The sequence below is a fragment of the Microcaecilia unicolor genome, chromosome 5 (genome assembly GCF_901765095.1).
Source record: "Microcaecilia unicolor chromosome 5, aMicUni1.1, whole genome shotgun sequence".
NCBI classification, from domain to species: domain Eukaryota; kingdom Metazoa; phylum Chordata; class Amphibia; order Gymnophiona; family Siphonopidae; genus Microcaecilia; species Microcaecilia unicolor.
Window position 1 is genome coordinate 70,281,972 of NC_044035.1, and position 20,494 is coordinate 70,302,465.

Below are 20,494 nucleotides of genomic sequence, written 5' to 3' on the forward strand. Positions count from 1 at the left end.
TTGGCCATTTTAAAAAAAAGGCAGCTCGGGGGTGTTGGGCAGGAGCTAGTAGCTATGCAGGTGCAGGCAATATTTAATGTTGGCACCTGCATAGCTAAGCAGACAAATTTAGGACAGCTCAAAAGCTATCTTAAATTCAGTCACATATCTATATGGGTACTAGCTGAATATTAGCAGGCACCCACATAAAAAAAGAGCAGAGGCCCTACAATCTCCACTCCCTCCAGTCCTGATCCTTCTCCCCTGGCCATGCAAGACCTCCACCCCCATCCCCAACATGCATGTTAGAACTCCCAGGCATACCTGCAATCCCTGCTGGTTCCACAGGCATAGTGGAAACAGAATTGAAGCCCAATCACTCCTGACCCTAGTGGCCACCTGTGCAAAATGACTGCCACAATCTTTTGCATTTTGGACAGGCATCTACCAGGGGTAAGTGCAAATGAGCTTCGCTCCTGCCTCCACCAGTCACACTGGGTCACCAGGGATTGCAGGTAGACCTGGGTGGCCTATCCTGCATGTTGTGAGGTGGTAGTGGGGGGGGGGGGGGGTTTCAGGGTCAGGTGAGGGGGAGGAGAGCTTGGAGTCTCATGGTCGGGGGAAGGCGGAGAAGGGATTGGAACTAGAAGAAAGGGGGATCAGGGCTGAAGGAGGGGGGATTGGAGGGCTTCTCATTTGTTCGGTTTCACGGGTCTGGCCAATTTTCATCTGGGGCTCACATAACTGTATTATGTGGACCCCGTCTGAATATTGGCCAGCACCTGCATATGACCCAGCACTGAATATCCACAGCTAATTTAGCCGGCCAAGGTCAGCATTTCAAAATATGCTGACCACCGCTGACTGAAAATTGGCCCAATAATAAAAAGGTATAAATTCTGAAGTATGATAGCACTAAGCTGTGCCATGCTGAAGACTCAGGAAAATCCAAAAAAGCTAATGATCATTTCAAATACTTGTTATTTTTTTCAGTTGACCACGTAGTCCCGGAACCTGGAATGAATCTGGTTGCTGCATATGATCAATGGAGGGGATGGGCTGATAGTAAAGTCTGCTGTGATTATTCGCTGCATGTTGATATCACGTACTGGCACGAAAGCTTAAAAGAGGAGCTAGAAGCCTTAGTAAAAGACAAAGGTAGGATTGACAAAAGTGCTTTGCATCTAGCGTATAATTAACTATTAAGGACCAAATTCTATAAATGGCACCTAAACAATTGTCATAAAAATGTTCTTACTGCTATTCTATAAACCTCATCTAAAGTTAGGCATGATTTATAAAATATGCATAGTGCCTGACTAAAATTTAGGCTTGACCATTTATGCTATTTAAAACCTGGTGTACATAAGTATTGCCATTCTTGGAAAGACCAATGGTCCATCAAGCTTAGCATCCTGTTTCCAACAGTGGCCAATCCAGGTCACAAATACCTGGCAAGATACCAAAAAAGAACAAAACATTTTATACTTCTTATCCCAGAAATAGTGGATTTTCCCCAGGTCCATTTAATAATGGTCAATGGACTTTTCCTTTAGGAAAGCGTCCAAACCTTTTTTAAACTCCGCTACGCTAACCGCCTTTACCACATTCTCTGGCAACAAATTCCAGAGCTTAATTACACGTTGAGTGAAGAAAAATTTTCTCAGATTCATTTTAAATTTACTACATTGTAGCTGCATGCCTCCTAGTCCTAGTATTTTTGGAAAGCGTAAACAGATGCTTCACATCTACCCATTCAACTCCACTCATTATTTTATAGACCTCTATCATATCTCCCCTCAGCTGCCTTTTCTCCAAGCTGAAGAGCCCTAGCCACTTTAGCCTTTCCTCATAGTGAAGTCATTCCATCCCCTTTATCATTATCATTTTCATTTTCGTCGCCCTTCTCTGCACCTTTTCTAATTCCACTATATCTTTTTTGAGATGCGGCAACCAGAATTGATCACAATGTTCGAGGTGTGGTCGCATGGAGCAATACAAAGGCATTATAACATCCTCATTTTTGTTTTCCATTCCTTTCCTAATAATACCTAATATTCTATTTGCTTTCTTAGCCACAGCAGCACACTGTGCAGAAGGTTTCAACATATCATCAACGACGACACCTAGATCCTTTCTTGGTCCGTGACTCCTAACGAGGAACCTTGTATGACGTAGCAATAATTCGGGTTCCTCTTTCCCACATGCATTACTTTACACTTGCTCACATTAAACGTCATCTGCCATTTAGACGCCCAGTCTCCCAGTCTCGTAAGGTCCTCTTGTAATTTTTCACAATCCTCCCGCGATTTAACGACTTTGAATAACTTTGTGTCATCAGCAAATTTAATTACTTCACTAGTTACTCCCATCTCTAGGTCATTTATAAATATGTTAAAAAGCAGTGGTCCCAGCTCAGACCCCTGGGGAACCCCACTAACTACCTTTCTCCATTGAGAATACTGACCATTTAACCCTACTCTCTGTTTTCTATCTTTTAACCAGTTTTTAATCCACAACAGAACACTACCTCCTATCCCATGACTCTCCAATTTCCTCTGGAGTCTTTCATGAGGTACTTTGTCAAACGCCTTCTGAAAATCCAAATACACAATATCAACCGGCTCCCCTTTCTCCACATGTTTGTTCACCCCTTCAAAGAAATGTAGTAGATTGGTGAGGCAAGATTTCCCTTCATTAAATCCATGTTGATTTTGTCTCATTAATCCATGCTTTTGAATATGCTCTGTAATTTTGTTCTTTAATAATAGTCTCTACCATTTTGCCTGGCACTGACGTCAGACTCACCGGTCTATAATTTCCCGGATCTCCTCTGGAACCTTTTTAAAAAAATCGGCGTTACATTGGCCACCCTCCAATCTTCCGGTACAACGCTCGATTTTAAGGATAAATTACATATTACTAACAATAGCGCCGCAAGCTCATTTTTCAGTTCTATCAGTACTCTGGGATGAATACTATCCGATCCAGGAGATTTGCTACTCTTCAGTTTGTAGAACTGCCTCATTACATCCTACAGGTTTACAGAGAATTCATTAAGTTTGTCCGACTCGTCAGCTTCGAATACTGTTTCCGGCACCGGTATCCCACCCAAATCTTCCTCGGTGAAGACTGAAGCAAAGAATTCATTTAATCTCTCCGCTACGGCTTTGTCTTCCCTGATTGCCCCTTTTACTCATCAGTCATCTAGCGGTCCAACCGATTTTTTTGCCGGCTTCTTGCTTTTAATATACCTAAAAAAAAATTTACTATGTATTTTTGCCTCCAACGCAATCTTTTTTTTCGAAGTTCCTCTTAGCCTTCCTTATCAGCGCTTTGTATTTGACTTGACATTCCTTATGCCATTTTTTATTATTTTCAATCTGTTCCTTCTTCCATTTTCTGAAGGATTTTCTTTTAGTTCTAATAGCTTCCTTCACCTCACTTTTTAACCATGCCGTCTCTCGTTTGGTCTTCTGTCCTCCTTTTTTAATACGCAAAATATATTTGGCCTGGGCTTCCAGGATGGTGTTTTTGAACAGCATCCATGCCTGATGTAAATTTTTGACCCTCGCAGTTATTTTTTCACTGTTCTTCTCAGTTTATCATAGTCTCCTTTTTTAAAGTTAAATGCTAACATATTTGATTTCCTATGTGTACTTCAAAGCTAATATCAAATCTGGTCATAATATGATCACTGTTATCAAGCGGCCCCAGCACCATTACTTCCCGCACCAGATCATGCCCTCCACTAAGGACTAGGTCTAGAATTTTTCCTTCTCTCGTCGGCTCCTGTACCAGCTGCTCCATAAAGCTGTCCTTGATTTCATCAAGGAAGTTTACCTCCCTAGCGTGCCCCGATGTTACATTTACCCAGGCAATATAGGGGTAATTGAAATCACCCATTATTATCATGTTACCCAGTTTGTTTGCGTCCCTAATTTCCTTTAACATTTCTGCATCCGTCTGTTCATCCTGGCCAGTCGGACGGTAGTACACTCCTATCACTATCCTTTTCCCCTTTACACATGGAATTTCAATCCACAGTGATTCCAAGAAGTGTTTTGTTTCCTGCAGAATTTTCAATCTATTTGATTCAAGGCTCTCGTTAATATACAATGCTACCCCGCCACCAATTCGATCCACCATATCACTATGATATAATTTGTACCCCGGTATGACAGTGTCCCATTGGTTATCCTCCTTCCACTAAGTCTCAGAGATGCCTATTATATCTAATTTATCATTTAGTGCAATATATTCTAACTCTCGCATCTTGTTTCTTAGGCTCCTGGCATTTGCATATAGACATTTCAAACTATGTTTGTTGTTCCTTTTTACATGATACTTAGTACTTGACAGTATTAATTTGCAATCTTTTGTCTGATTTTTATTTTTATTTAAGGACACCTGATCTACTACGGTCTCTTTTGCAACCTCACTATCAGGATACCCTATCTTCCCTGTTTTGCTGATATCTTTGAAAGATACCTTATCCTGAACCATGCGCTTTTGAGCAACTGCCAACCTTCCCACCGTTTCTACTTTAAAAGCTGCTCTATCTCCTTTTTAAATGCTGATGCCAGCAGCCTGGTCCCACCCTGGTTAAGGTGGAGCCCATCCTTTCGAAATAGGCTCCCCCTTCCCCAGAATGTTGCCCAGTTCCTAACAAATCTAAAACCCTCCCCCCTGCACCATCGTCTCATCCACGCATTGAGACTCCGGAGCTATGCCTGTCTCTTGGGCCCTGCACGTGGAACGGGTAACATTTCAAAAAATGCTACCCTAGAGGATCTGGATTTGAGCTCCTTGTTACCTTGGGCAAACTACTTAACCCTGCATTGCCCCAGGTACAAAAAACTTAAATTGTGAGCCCTCTAGGGACAGAGAAAGTACCTGCACGTAATGTGTACGGCACTGCATACATCTAGTAGCACAATAGAAATGATCAATAGTAGTGGTAGGATTCCTAACTCCCAGCACAAGGACTGTTACTGCAATGACCAGCCTAATTGGGGTAATTTTATAAAGTTATTTTATGTGTGTGTGGCAATATACAGAAGTAAAATGGCTTTTATAAAATTGACATGAACGTTTACTGTAGGAAGTTGCAGGAGTACAAGTGTAGTTGTGAACTATGGTGGCAATTAATTAAATTGGTGCCAATATGTAGGCGCTACAGTGAGGAGCACAATGACAGGTTAAGGGCATGGATAAGCTCTTATAGAATATTAGTGCAAAGCCACATTGGTGTGGTAAAAGTTAGGCATGCCTATTTATAACAGATCAATGGCATAAGTGCATCATGCAACATGCACATTTGATAGTATTCTGTGTGTTGCATTGTTGCTTGATGACAGAACCATGACATGCCATGCTACACCTACATATATGTCTCCCCTCCCTTACGGTTGAATGCTAAGTGATTTAGGTGCACTGTTTATAGAATGCACAAGTACCTGCCAATGCTTTTCTATAGAATACGTGGACTATCAGTAACTAACTTAAGGTGCAAGAGTGTGGAATTACCTTTCATGTGTGTTGACTATAAAATATACTGATTATACACATAACTGCATACACCACACATGGACATTTTTGCCTGCTCTTGAGCAGGTGTAACATAGAGGGGCATTTTCGATATGACATCTAAGCCTGACTTTGGACGTTTTGCAAAAAATGTCCAAAATCTGAATAGGAAAGAAGGTCATTTTCAAAAAACAAAAAGGTCTATCTTTTTTTTCCCAAAAAATACTGTTTTGAACAAGGTTTTCTGATTTGGACATTTTGTTTTGTGGTCCATTTTCGGCCGATAATGGAAAAAAGGCCGGCCCTGATGAGCATTTGGCCGACTTTACTTGGTCCCTTTTTGTTCACAATCAAGCCTCGAAAAGGTGCCTGAACTGACCAGATGACCACTGGAGGGAATCGGGGATCACCTCCCTTTACTCCCCCAGTGGTCACCAACCCCCTCCCACCCCCCCTAAAAAAAATTTAATAAACATTTTTGCCAGCCTCAGATATCATACCCAGCTCCATGACAGCAGTATGCAGGTCCCTGGAGCAGTTTTTAGTGGGTGCAGTGCACTTCAGGCAGGCGGACTCAGGTCCATCCTCCCCCTACCTGTTACACTTGTGGTGGTAAATGGGAGCCCTCCAAAACCCACCCAAACCCTACTGTACCCACATGTAGATGCCCCCTATTACCCTTTAAGGGCTATGGTAGTGTTGTACAATTGTGGGTAGTGGGTTTTGGAGGGCTCAGCACCGAAGGTAAGGGAGCTATGCACTTGGGATCAATTTCTGAAGTCCACTGCAGTGCCCCCTAGGGTGCCTGGTTGGTGTCCTGGCATGTGAGGGGAACCAGTGCACTACAAATGCTGGCAACTCCAACGACCAAATGGCTTGAATTTGGCTGGGTTTGAGATGGCTGGCATTTGTTTCCATTATTGGTGAAAACCAATGGCGGCCATCTCTAACTCCGGCGATCTCTAAGGGCGGCCCAAATGTTGAGATTTGGGCGTCCCTTACCGTATTATCGAAACGAAAGATGGCCGTCCATCTTTTTTCGATAATACAGTCGGGAACGCCGCTTGACGGGGCCACCCTTATAGATGGCCGGCCCCATTTGATTATGCCCCTCTATGTGTCTTTATTAAACAGACTTAAAATAGGCACCTTAATGCCCAATTAACCAAGGTGCCCTCAGTGGGGCCAATATTCAGACTGTGGTAGGTAGCCGGGCTGTCTCCTGTGGTCGACACTGAGCCTGGATATTCAATGCCAGACAGTTTGTGGTGACCAACATGGAATATCCGGTTTATTTTGGGGCAGTTTCAACTTAACCGGCCAAGTCAATATTCAGTGCTGGACGGTTAAGTTGAAACCAGCCAAAGATAGGCCTGTTATTTCAGTGGTCTAATTTGGCTGCCAATCTTAGCCAGTGATGCATTGAATATTAGCAGATAGTCAGTTATATCATGCGATATAACCGGTTATCCACTAACCCCTGGATTCTATATAGCGTGCCTAGAGATCCGCGCTGAAATCAGCGAGATTCTATAACAATGTGCATAACTTAACAAGCTTAACAAGCTAATGAGCACTGATAACAGCACTAAACAAGCAATAATGTGCACTAATTGGCACTGTTTAGAATTTAGATGCACAAGTCAGTAAGCGTATTCTGTAATGATGTGCACCAAACCTAAGTGCAGGCAAAAAGGGGTGTTGTTATGGGCAAGGAAATGGGAATTTCATGGGCATTCCTAAATTTACACGCCTAGTTATAGAATATGGCCCAGTGCGCCTAAATCTATGCCCAGGGATTTACACCAAGTTTCCATTGGTGTAAATGGATGTGCGTAGATTTAGGCACTAAAATATGAACTAAGCATATTCAATAATAGAGAATGCGCTTAGTCGGTACTGATTTCAGCGCCGATTTTTTAGGTGCCATATATAAAATCTTCCCCTGAGCTCTAACTGGCAATATTTAGCAGGAGATAGCTGGCTATCTCCCACTGAATTTTGCCGGATAGCCAGTTAAGTGACATTTAACCGGCCAGAAATGGCTCCTCGCTGCTTAAATGGTTTTAAATATTGGGCAGAGTATGTTTGAGGTGGGTGAAAAAATCCTAGATAGGTGAGAATGAAAGCTCACGGTACCAGAATCGAAGCCCTGGATCCAATTGAGCTGAAGGCCCAAAAGAACAAGAGGAAACTGCCATACCAAACTGAAAGCAGTACTTCAATTTCTTTTTTTGATTACATTTTTCACTGTTGCAGATCAGGCAGGTTGATATTCAACTTTGGAACATATTTTCTACTTGGCACACAGTAACTAATTCACTTATCATATTTGTATTTCCGTTGTTTGTTTAAGATTTGTTATAAAAAAAAAAATCAATCACAGCTATAATTAATGCAGTGCTTGATGTGAAAAGATGTCTTTTTCTGCTTTAAGGTGTCAATTCATTTCTTGTCTACATGGCTTATAAAGACAAATACCAGTGCACAGATGCTGAGGTAAGATATGATTGAATTCTAGTTGATTATAAGCATTTCTGTCATTTAATCCATGACAATCTATTTCAACCACATGCCTTCTTTTTATGCTGATAGATGTATGAAATCTTCTGCATTATTCGTGATCTCGGAGCCATTGCCCAAGTACATGCTGAAAATGGGGATATTATTGAAGAGGTACTGTGCCTGTAGTCATTCTGTTGGAATACACTGGCCCTGATTTTAGGAGCATCCCTCTGTGTACATAGCAGCATTATATATGTAAATGGCATTTCACAACAAAGGGCATTTACACATGAGTAGGGGACATAGGTAGGTCAGAGAGAAGGAGTGTCCTCGGAAGGTCTAAAATGCAGACATGGATTCCCATATCTGTATGGCAACAAATAGCTGTCTCAGAGTGAGGAAGGGAGTTATTTGTGGCATCTTGTTGACTCAAAGGGGGGGAGGGAGGAGGAGTGGCTTCAATAGTTTATACTGCCCCGGGGTGGGGGGTCTTACATTAAGGGGTTGATATTACAAATGCATGGAAGTTGTTTTGTTAGGGGGGGGGGAAAGTTTGGGTTTGACATATTTTTCATTTGTATACATACATCTCAGTCATTACGGTTATTCAAAAAAAAAAAAAAAAACACACTCACATACCAGACTAAAACACTGAATATGAATATATCACAACAATGTAGATTTCTTTTTAACTGAATTGAGCCAGCACCATGAGAAATTTCTTTCATTATGCCCCCTCTCACATTCACATAAATTAGCAAGGGGAGAATGAACTTTCTCCCTCTTCCATAAGCCTAACACCAGCACCCTCCCCTTTTCTACTTCTCCAAATCCCAGTCTTTTCTCCCTTCCTCCCTCCTTACTAGCACTTCCCCATATCATGGATAGAAAAACACAGCCCAGCCCCAAACGCACCTCAAATAGGCAGAACTTTTTTTCCTGGGGTCATCTACAGACAGCACTTTTTCCTCCTCCCCTCCCTCCCACTTCGCAGGCAGCACTTTTCTTCTTGCCTTCCTCCCTCAGAGGTAGCACTTACCCCCTCCAGGCAGAACATTTTTCGTCTTGGTCCCTCCACTGACAACACTTACCCCCAGGGACAACTCAATGCAATCTGCTGCGTGAGGTGAGAGATGAGGTGGCACTCCCCCCCCCCCCCCCATGGCACCCAAAAGAGAGGGCCCCCTGAAAACTCTGATCAAGAAGGAACATGGGGAGCTCCTCTCACACTAAACACTAGCTAGACAGTTGCCCCAAGAAACAAAGAATGAAATTTATATATTCCCAAGCAATACAAAAGAAAAGAAAAAAAAAGAAAAAACACCTGGCAACATTGGTTATAGTCAACAAACATCTGGAACTCTACTATCAAAAAATACTGATCCCTGACTCTGTATTGTCACAGTGTTAAATGCAAGCATATATTCTGTATCCATAGGAACCTTCCTCATGCAACAATGGTTGCAGAGCTGAATTACAGCATTTCAACTGGCTTTATTCCCTGATATTCAATGCCAGGCCATGTGCAAGCACAGGAATTGAATATCTGGGCATACGTATCTGGATACAACATAGCTGGTTGTCACAAAATGCCTAGCCACCCACCTGGGGTTACCCCCCGGCCACTTAGAGGGTCAATCCCCAGCACAGCTCAGGTTCGCCTGCACCTGCCGCTTGTGCTCTACATTAGCACTCTTCTCCCATCAACTGGGTCACAACCGCCTCTGGGTGAGTTTCCAGTGATTTCTAGGTTACTGGAGCCACACTCCCAGTGACCTCACAGTTCCTAGAAAGCACTCACAGACCGAACACACAAATGACCAGGATTCTTTATCAGTCCAGACAAACAGGGCGAACAAACAATTATGTTTATTCTCATAACAAATATTGAACATTGGAACAAAATAGTGCAATTAGCAAATAATAACAGGTAACTGAAATAAGGATCAATCATAACACTAACTAAACAATTGTTTACTAGAAAGTACCTGGGGAGATCACAGAGCTTCAGCAAAAGATCTCTCTCTCCTTTTCCCAGGCTGAAACTAAAACAGCAGCCAGCATCTGCTGGGTAATTTCAAACTCCAGGCCAATCAGAGCCCAGAAGAATCAAGTTTCAAATAAAAACTGATTACATCACTACAGGCATTTCCTATTATCTGTATGCCAAATAAAAGAAAGAAAAGTCAGTCCTCTGTAACAGCTTTAAGCATAAACATGCACCATTTGCTGGCCAAACAAGAGAAATACACTTTAGACATATTTAAGACAGGAAAATATTCAATACATTTTACAGGCTTAAAAACACACTGTTTCTTCAAACTGGTTAACTACAATATTCAGCACTTAACTGGCTATGATGAAGCGCTTAAAGATAGGACTGTGTTAAGTGCTTTATTCCCCTTACAACTCACCAGACAAAATTATTCAAATTGTCATCATCACCTCAGGAAGGACATATGCTCCTTCCACTGCCAGACACTTTGTTTAAGCAGATGGGCTTTTGTTTACATGATGACTATATAAGATGTTTAGACAACTAGTATTAAGCATATTTATTGTAAGTGATAGGGGCCCTTGCCCCAGAGCCTGCTTTAAAATAGGGCCAGACACTTTATGAAATAACACAAAACCCTGCCAAAGACACTCAAAATGTATACAGAAAACTTAACACACCATAACAGCGCTAACTCACATTTGAAAAGACAGTGCAATAAATATTGCACTGGCCCTACAGCAATATACCTGCTACTGGGAAACTGGAACATTCCTAGACAGAGACTACATGCCAGCAGAATCCTTCACCTCAGTTGCATATGCAGAACATGGGCAGACCTCACCTGATACAAAATAGGGGACTGCAAAAACAAAAACAAACAAAAACGAAGACTGAAATGGTGATCCCCCCCCCCCCCCCCCATTCTGCCCAAGAAGCCTATAAGCAGGCCAATACTTGTAAGAGAGAAACAGAAATGTATTTTCTCCTGTACTCTGCAAAATACAAAATACAAAACTAGAAAAAAAAATGTACATTTCACAAAGCAGGCACATCTCAGTCATTTAAACATATTAAATAAAAATAATGTTTTTTCTTTTCTACCTTTGTTGTCTGAGCACTTTATTTTTCTGATTGGGTTTGTCTGAGCTCTTCCACTTTCCATATGTCATTCTTCTCAAATCTTTTCCAGGTTAGCTTTTCCATTTCTTCTCTCTCCTCTTGCCATCTTCCTTTTCTATTCTACATCTGTCTGGCGCTGATCTTTTGTTTTATGTTACCCCACCTCTACAAACACATGTTTCTCTTCTCTGTGTTTATCTCCCTTTCTCTCACCCTCTAGTCCTTAATCTTCATTTTATTTATTTATTGTATTTGTATCCCACATTTTCCCACCTCTTTGCATCTTTTTCCATCTGCCTCTCATTCCCTCTCCAGCACTCTCATTCTACCTTTTGTCTCTCCCTTCCCCAGTCTCCTACCCCTCTACCCCTATCTTTCAACTACTTCTTTAGTTCCCCATTCCCATCCTCTGTAGCAGGGCTGTGAAGTCAGTCAGAAGCAATTTTGGGTGGACTCAGAGTCAGTAAAAAATGTACTGTCTCCAACTCCAGCTTCAACATAAAAAGCTTACATTTTTATCATTATATATAGCTGTCCTATCTAGCACCTTCTCTCTGTCCCTCATCCCTATTCCCCTCCCCTATTCAGTATCTGCCCTCTATGTCCCCATCCTTCCCCCTGTGTCCATGTTCCTCCCCCTGCCTGTCCAGCTTCTCCCTCTTCTCTCCCCTTTCTCCTGTACCCCCACCCCTGGGCCAGCATCTCTCCCTCATCTCTTTTCTGCCCCTCCCCATGGTACTGCATCTCTCCCCCCCCCCCCCCATGGATCCGTCTGTCCAATCTGTCCTGGCGAATGGTAGTACAGCCCTAATATTCCTTCCACACATTGAATTTCTATCCATAATTATTCCACATTGCTATCTATTTCATGTATAATGTTTCTTTACTCAATTCCCTCTTTAACATATAACATAACCCCCCCCCCCCCCCTTCTCCAATTTGATCCTATCATTGTGATACAATTTGTACCTTGTTAAAACAGTGTCCCATTGATTGTCCTCTTTCCACCAAGTCTCTCAGTTGACTATTATATCTACCTCCTCATTTAGTGCTATATGCTCTAACCATCCCAGCTTATTTTATAGGCTTCTAGTATTATGTACAGGCACTTCAAATTGTGTTTTTTTTTCCTTGCTTCTACAAGCTGCTTAGAAGTTGATGGGGATAATGTGTATCCTTTACCCTGCTCTCTCCTTAAACACACCTGGCTTTCTTTCATCATTGTCCAAGACCGAGCTTATCGTCTTTCCACCAAAACCCACTTCTCCTCTTCCTCCACTTTCTATCTCAGTTGATAACACCCTCATCCTCCCCGTCTCATCTGCCCGCAACCTCGGAGTCATCTTTGACTCCTCTCTCTCCTTCTCTGCGCATATCCAGCAGATAGCCAAGACCTGTCGCTTCTTCCTCTTTAACATCAGCAAAATTCGCCCTTTCCTCTCTGAACACACCACCCGAACTCTCGTCCATGCTCTCATTACCTCTCGCCTGGACTACTGCAACTTACTCCTCACCGGCCTCCCACTTAGCCATCTATCCCCCCTTCAGTCTGTTCAGAACTCTGCTGCACGTCTCATATTCCGCCAGAACCGATATACTCATATCACCCCTCTCCTCAGGTCACTTCACTGGCTTCCGATCGGATACCGCATTCAATTCAAGCTTCTCCTTCTTACCTACAAATGCACTCAGTCTGCTGCCCCTCACTACCTCTCTACCCTCATTTCCCCTTACGTTCCCGCCCGTAACCTCCGTTCACAGGATAAATCCCTCCTCTCAGTACCCTTCTCCACCACCACCAACTCCAGGCTCCGCTCATTCTGCCTCGCCTCACCCTATGCTTGGAACAACCTTCCTGAACCCTTACGCCAAGCCCCCTCCCTGCCCGTCTTCAAGTCTTTGCTTAAAGCCCACCTCTTCAATGCTGCGTTCGGCACCTAACCCTTACCGTTCAGTGAATCCAGACTGCCCCAATTTGACTGCCCCTATCGGACCGACAGTTCACTTGTCTATTAGATTGTAAGTTCTTTGAGCAGGGACTGTCTCTCTTTGTTAAATTGTACAGCGCTGCGTAACCCTAGTAGCGCTCTAGAAATGTTAAGTAGTAGTAGTAGTAGAAACCTCTCTACTGGGATTCCCTGAATGTCCTGTTTCTTCAAGGATACTCCATACTGAATCATGTACTCCTGGGCGACTGTTGGCTTTCCCTCTCATTCTAGTTTAAAAGCGGCTTTATCTCCATTTTAAAACATAGTTCCATCAGCCTAGGTCCATTCCAGTTAAGGTGGAGTCCGTCCATTTAGAGCAGTCTCCCCCTTTCCCAGAATTTTGCCCAGTTCCTAACAAATCTAAATCCCTCATCCTTGCACTATCATCTCAACTACACATTGAGACTTCAGAGCTCTGCCTGCCTCTTGGGTCCTGGCTACCACGGAGGATCTGGACTTCAGCTTTCTACCTAAGAGCCTAAATTTGGCTTCCATAACCTCCCTCCCACATTTTCCTATGTCACTGGCACCCACATGTACCAAGACAGCCAACACCTTCCCAGCACTATCTAAGAACCTATCTAGGTGATGCATGAGGTCCGCCACCTTCACACCAGGCAGGCAAATGACCAGGCAATCCTCACATCCACCAGCCACCTAGCTATCTACAAGCCTAATGATTGAATCACCAACTACAACAGCTGTCCTAACCCTTCCCGCATGGGCAAAAGTTCTTGGAGACATTCTCGGTGTGAGAGGATAGTGCATCCTCTGGTGGGCAGGTCCTGGCTACAGGAGTACTTCTACTTCACCAGGGTGATGCTTTCCTTTTAGGAGACCTCGCTCCTCCAAGGAAGTATAGGAGCTGCCAGACTTGAGGTGGGACTTCTCTATAATGTCCCTCTAGGTCTCGTTTATGTATCTTTATGTCTTTCTCATGCCTCCAAGTCTGCTACTCTAGCCTCAAGAGAATGGACCTGTTCTCTGAAAGCTAGGAGTTCTTTGCATCGGGCACACACATATAATCAAAAAATGTATTCAGTTCCTGGGCTCTTCCCCCTCCCCCACTTTGGGCTCAGGCCCCCTCCGGAACTGTAGCACCCCTTTATCTTTGCTGGTGGGGGTGCCAAGAACTGCTAGCCAAATAAATACAGTGCCATGGCTCCCCTCCTCCTCACACTGCTTCCTTAAGACAGAAGTTGGTGTATACCTTCAACTTCTGACACCGGGAATCCTTGTGAATGCTCAGTTCTTGTGCAAACTCAGCATGTGTGAGAAGTCCCAGCTTCAGCTGGTGAAGGCACATGTCGACTTCTGCCTTATGGAACGTGAAGACAAGGTGAGCTGCAGCATTGTATTTTTTTGGCTGGCACCTCGGCATCCCCGCTAGCTATGGTATGTTTGTCAGGTGGGTGGGCACATGGGGGGAGGAAGAGAGGAGGAGGGAGCAATATGTTGACCCCAGTCCAACCCTGGGCACCTCCAAAATTAGAGGGATGGCTATGCCCCTGGGGAGAAGAGCCAAGCTTTTACCTTAGCTCTTTTCCCAATAATAATAAGGGGGTAAATGCTATTCATCCCTCCTGTAAAGGCTTGGTTCAAATCCACATGTGCAAGGGAGCAGCTGTAAATCTCGACATTGATATATTGTGTGTGTATTAATTGTGATTTGCCAGGAATTTTAGATCACGTGGAATGTAAATGTTGTAAATAAATAAATAAAATAAATATCGGGAAACATAAGCGCAATCAATTTCTGAAATAAAGAATACATGCACAGATTTTGGTCCCACCCAAGACCCACCCCAACTATGCCCAAACCACTTGTAGTCTCTAGTTATACACATGTAAATACTGGCTTTCTAAAATCTGGGTTTTTGTGTGTATAAGAGATACACATGTATTACACATGTAAATTGTGACTCTGGCTTCTAAAATAAGGGCACTGTCTGTCTGTGTATTTTAAATTATTATTTATTTATTTTTTTAATTTTGAAACCCACTTTGAAGCAGTGGTGTAGCCACAGGGGACCTAGGGGGCCTGGGCCTCCAACTTTGGGCTCAGGCCCCCTCTAAACCTGAAGCACCAATTAAATGCCTGGCGGGGATGCCAAAGCCCCACCAGATTAAAACATTTGCTGCCGAGCCACTCCCCTCCTCCTTGTGCCACTACAGGAAGGAGCAAGCTGGTGGCATACTTTCAGCCACCAATTCTGAGATTCCTCGCACATGCTGAGTTTGTGCAAGAACTGAGAATGTGCAAGGATTCTTGGTGTCAGCGGCTAAAGGCATGCCATCAGCTTGCTCTATACTGAAGCGGTATGAAGAGGAGGGGAGCAGCTTGACAGCAAATTTCTTTGAGTGGCAGGGCTTCAGGTAATATTTTTAATGCAGGGGTGGGAAGAAGAAATGCATTGCCCCCCCCCCTCCAGTCCACTTTTAGGTGTCCCCAAAATTGGAAGGCTGTTTACTCCTCTGTTTTGAGGACTACTAAAAGGCAGAAAAATCAAGGTTTAGTAAATAAAATAAACAAGATACTTCTAGAGATAGACCGATCAGTTTAGAGATGCCATGTTAACCTTGTCTTTCATTTGACTCTTCAACTTTGAATGATTCAGGAAAAGAAGCATTTGCTGGATCTAGGAATTACAGGACCAGAAGGCCATGTTCTCAGCCATCCAGAAGAGGTAAGTGAATTTTTCATTTTACAGAGCTCGGAGACCTAGAGAATTCTGCACCTCCCTCATGCCATCCCACTCTCTCTGACAGACTCAAGTGAGAACAATTTTCTGTTTTTTATTATACTTTTTATAAATTTATCAAATGAGCAATAAAATAAACACTTGTACAGAAATAACTTCAAGGTCTATTTTAATCCACAATATTGGGAAAATTACTGCCGGGTTACAGCCGTGAAAGCAGATATGGGAAGCAACTGCTTGCCCTGGGATTTGTAGTATGGAGTGTTGCCATGATTTGGGTTTCTGCCAGATACTTGTGACCTGGTTTGGCCACTGTTTGGAAAACAGGATACTGAGCTAGATGGACCATTGGTCTGACCCAGTATGGCTACTCATGTTCTTATGTTATGTTCTAAGCCATTCCGGGGGGGTTTCTTTTTCCCCTGGAAATGGCGTGCTCTTGGGTTAGTACTACTGCTGGTGGCTGCGTTGGACTGGCGGTAGTCCTGAGTGAACGGTAAACCTGCATTGGGCTTACCACCGCTCTCTGTAAAAGGGACCCTAAGTGACATTATCAACATTACCTATCTGAATTACTTTAATAACAGCAATTTATGATGTAACAATAAAGGAGATCTCAACTGGAACTCTTATTGGCCTATTGGCAGTCACAAAAGCAGATAGATGAAAAGGCTCAAAGAAAACATATTTCTTATTACGAAACGTAATGATTCATTTACAAAGACACGTCATATAAAAAAAATTGCACCTATTTGTGTTAACGCAGGATGGAAAAGGAGGAATTGCTTCCTCTGTTTCTGAACGTCCCTGGAGATATGAGGAAAAATACTAACAACAAAATTAAAAAATGGAACAGTACAATATAGATAAGTAACCAATCTCTATCCACTGCCAAAGCTAATTGTACAATCAAGGTATTGGTAGTTAAATCCTCAGTCAGATCTTTCCAAAAGTGCTGAGACATCTAAAGCGTCTTTTTTTAACAAGTCTCTGTCCTAACTATTCATTAAAGTCTTAATATCACTTACTTGGTTGAAGAGGACACCTCCCAAATAACTAAATAGCATCCCATATAGCTTCCAAAGAGAAAACTGCCAGTTTTGACAGGGAAAAGGTAGTTGCTTTCTTCCACTGCTTTGCTTCCCAGCTCCGCCTGAATCCTCTCAGGTCTTCTGCTGGGTCATAGCAATTTCCCATGGGGTTTTTCCACCTCCTGCCATGATTATGTCTGTGCGTCTTCCTCCTTGCTCCCCAGGGGTGTGTGTGTGTGGGGGGGGGGGGGGGGTTGTAGAAAGCTTAGGCCACACCTTCCATCCACAGGCAGCTCAAGAGTTGCTGTAAGTCGGGATTTAAGAAATCCTCCAGCCCAAAGGAGGACATCAAGTCAGCCAACAACGAGCATTCCACACCATCACTCACCAGCATCTGAAGCCAAGCCAGATGACAGTCCATCAGACCCAAGGTAACTGAGGGCCGGGAAGAGGGAGGGTCATCTCTCTGCCCTGATCTGCATTTAGGCATTTAGGGCTTCTATTACAACGCCGTGCTAATGATTGTTGTGCGGTAAATGAGAGGAAGCCCATTCAATTCCTATGGACTTCCTCTCTTTTGCCGTGTGGGAATTGCTAGAGTGGCTTTGCAAAAGAAGCCCTTAGAGAAAATTTGAAGAATGGCTTGTCCATCAAGGTAAGGCTTCCACCATCTTGGATCCCTCAAGTTCACTATTCATAGAAGTGAAGCAATTCTCAAAAGTAAATGGCCATTTGCACAAGTGAAAAGGCTACTTAAAATCTTTCTACTCAGTATGTGAGTAAAAGTATGTGCTGTTCCACAGTGTCTATGCCTTTACTTGCATTTTCATGAAGGGTATTTCGAGAGTGGGATTAGGCCATGGAAGGCCATGACTTGCATACATATCTATTTTTAAAACTCTGTGTGTTATTTTTCACAGATAAATACTAGCAGAGCAGGTGCAAATCTCTGTGGACACAGGCATATAGTTTTTCCTTTAAACTTCACTGGAAAGCTCAAGAGAAAAGGTCCCATGAAAATAACTTCTTTATTCAATGCAACATTAACCATATAACCAAATAAACCTGGAAAGGTTGTGGAAATTCTATCAATTGCAAGGCTGCCACCTGTTCAGTCCTCTACCTTAACCTTGCATGCAGTTTACTATTTACTGGATTAGTTTTCTTATTCTGTTTGAACTATTTCCAAAACATTCCATACCTTTCCACAACTTGTAAAGTGGAAAGTGATGGAAATGGTAATCAAGTTACTCAAATAAAGATGATTCAAAACAAATAGGGGGTCTTTTACTAAAGGTTAGCTCGAGTTATCTGCATCGGGTCCCATTTTATTCCTATGGGCCTTGCAGCAGATAAATCAAGCTAATCTTTAGTAAAAGACCCCCATAGTTTTGAAAATTGCTCCCAGTGCAATGTGCAGTACAGTTCCCTTTTTTTTTTTTCTGTTTCAGGTTGAAACGGAAGCAGCTTATCGTGCAATTACAGTAGCCAAACAAGCCAACTGTCCTTTATATATTACTAAAGTGATGAGCAAAGGTACTGCAGATGTGATTGCTCAGGCAAAAAGGAAAGGTAAATAGAACATTACAGTGTAAAAAATACACTAAATGGAAATACACTCCCCAGATTTCATTTCCTAGAACCACAGCAGAAAAGGATTGCTAGTCTATTACTAAACAGTTTCTTACACGGTAAGGTGTTGTTTGGCACCGCATTCCCTTGAAACTACCTGGGGAATGTCAAAGTAATCATTTTGTCATTTTTTACCCAAAACAACAGGAAAAAAACAACCCCTGTTTTTCCCTGTGTCAAAGAGTGTACATTATTTCAATATTACACACTGGCAGAGGACCCTTTTACTAAGATGCGCCGAAAAATGAGCTGCACTAGTGTAGGTGCGTGTTTTGGGCGTGTGCATATCCATTTTTCAGCGCGCCTGTAAAAAAGGCCTTTTTTAAATTTTTGCCGAAAATGGACTTGCAGCAAAATAAAAATTGGTGTGCGTCCATTTTGAGTCTGAGACCTTACCACCAGCCATTGACTTAGGGGTAAGGTCTCATGCGTTAACCATGTGGTAATCATCTACACATGTAGAATGATGATTACCGCCTGGTTTCTACTGTGTGCCAGAAAATAAAAAAAATTTTCTGGCGCACGTAGCAGACGCACATCGCAAATGAAATTACCTGCAAGGGCCACACAGTAGCTCGGCAGTAACTCAAAATTGACATGCGTTTGGCACGTGTGGAGGGGCATAACTGAACGAAAATGTCTATCTCCATGGGCGTTTATCTCCGAGAACGGGTCCGTGAAGGGGCGGACCGAACCATATTTTCAAAAAAAAATAGACGTCCATGTTTTATTCGACAATTTGTGAGCTGGGCGTTTTTGTTTTTCAGTGATAATGGAAAATGAAAGCGCCCAGCTCAAAAACGAATAAATCCAAGGCATTTGTTCATGGGAGGGGCCAGGATTCGTAGTGCACTGGTCCCCCTCACATGCCAGGACACCAACCGGGCACCCTAGGGGGCACTTTTACAAAAACAAAAAAAGGTAAAAGAGCTCCCAGGTGCATAGCACCCTTCCGTTGTGTGTTGAGCCCCCCCAAATCCCCCTCAAAACCCACTGCCCACAAGTCTACACCATTACTATAGCCCTAAGGGGTGAAGGGGGGCACCTACATGTGGGTTTGGGGGGGTTGGACGACTAAGCATTAAGCAGCACAATTGTAACAGGTAGGGGGGGGGATGGGTCCACCTGCCTGAAGTCCACTGCACCCCCTAACAACTGCTCCAGGGACCTGCATACTGCTGCCAGGGAGGTGGGTATGACATTTGAGGGTGAAAATAAAAAGTTGTGAAACATCATTTTTTTGTGGTGGGAGGGGGTTCAGTGACCACTGGGGGAGTCAGGGGAGGTTATTCCCGATTCCCTCTGGGGGAAATCTGGTCATTTAAGGCACTTTTTGGGACCTTATTCGTGAAAAAATAGGGTCCAGGAAAAGTGCCCTAAATTCTAGCTACAAACGCATACTTTTTTCCATTATCGGCGAAAGGCGCCCATCTCTCCTCGGCCGATAACCACGCCCCAGTTCCACCTTCGCCACGCCCCCGTCAACTTTGTATGCTTCCGCGACGGAGTGCAGTTGAAAACGTCCAAAATCGGCTTTCCATTATACTGATTTATTCGTTTTTGTGAGATAAACGTCTATCTCCCGATTTGGGTCGAAATCTAGGCGTTTTTCTCTTTCAATTATAAGGTGGATAGGCATCTACGCAGCTTAGTAAAAGGGCCCCTGGGTTTGTTATTTGGTGCGGTTTAAGTGGTCAGGAGAAGCTCCTGTCCAGTCATAAACCACACTGAGGGGATCCTTTGTACAAAGCAGCAGTAGGGTTAACGTGTGGGTAGTGCATGCCAAATCGGCACTACCACCAGGATTGTTTGGGTGACCGGCAGCATTTCCGAAGTTGGAGCGCACTGGTTCTCGTAGTATAAAATAATTTTCTATTTTCTACCATGGGGGGCATTTCCAGTGGTAATTGGCAGCATGCTCACTTTGGTGCACACTGCACGATTACCATATGAGTAGTGCATGAGCCCTTGCCTTTTTGGTCAATGGCTGGCGGTAAGGGTTCAAGCAGT

At 43.3% G+C, this 20,494-nt stretch overlaps 1 protein-coding gene across 1 annotated transcript in view; it reads left to right on the forward strand.

Moving 5' to 3' along the window:
* DPYSL4 (dihydropyrimidinase like 4) overlaps positions 1-20,494 on the forward strand; it is an 81,412-nt gene that overhangs the window by 23,726 nt on the left and 37,192 nt on the right. Inside the window, exons 4-8 of the mRNA XM_030204803.1 lie at positions 973-1,137; positions 7,946-8,007; positions 8,104-8,184; positions 15,738-15,806; positions 18,304-18,424. Of these exons, the coding sequence (XP_030060663.1) occupies positions 973-1,137; positions 7,946-8,007; positions 8,104-8,184; positions 15,738-15,806; positions 18,304-18,424 (498 nt within the window). The remainder of the gene's footprint in view (positions 1-972; positions 1,138-7,945; positions 8,008-8,103; positions 8,185-15,737; positions 15,807-18,303; positions 18,425-20,494) is intronic.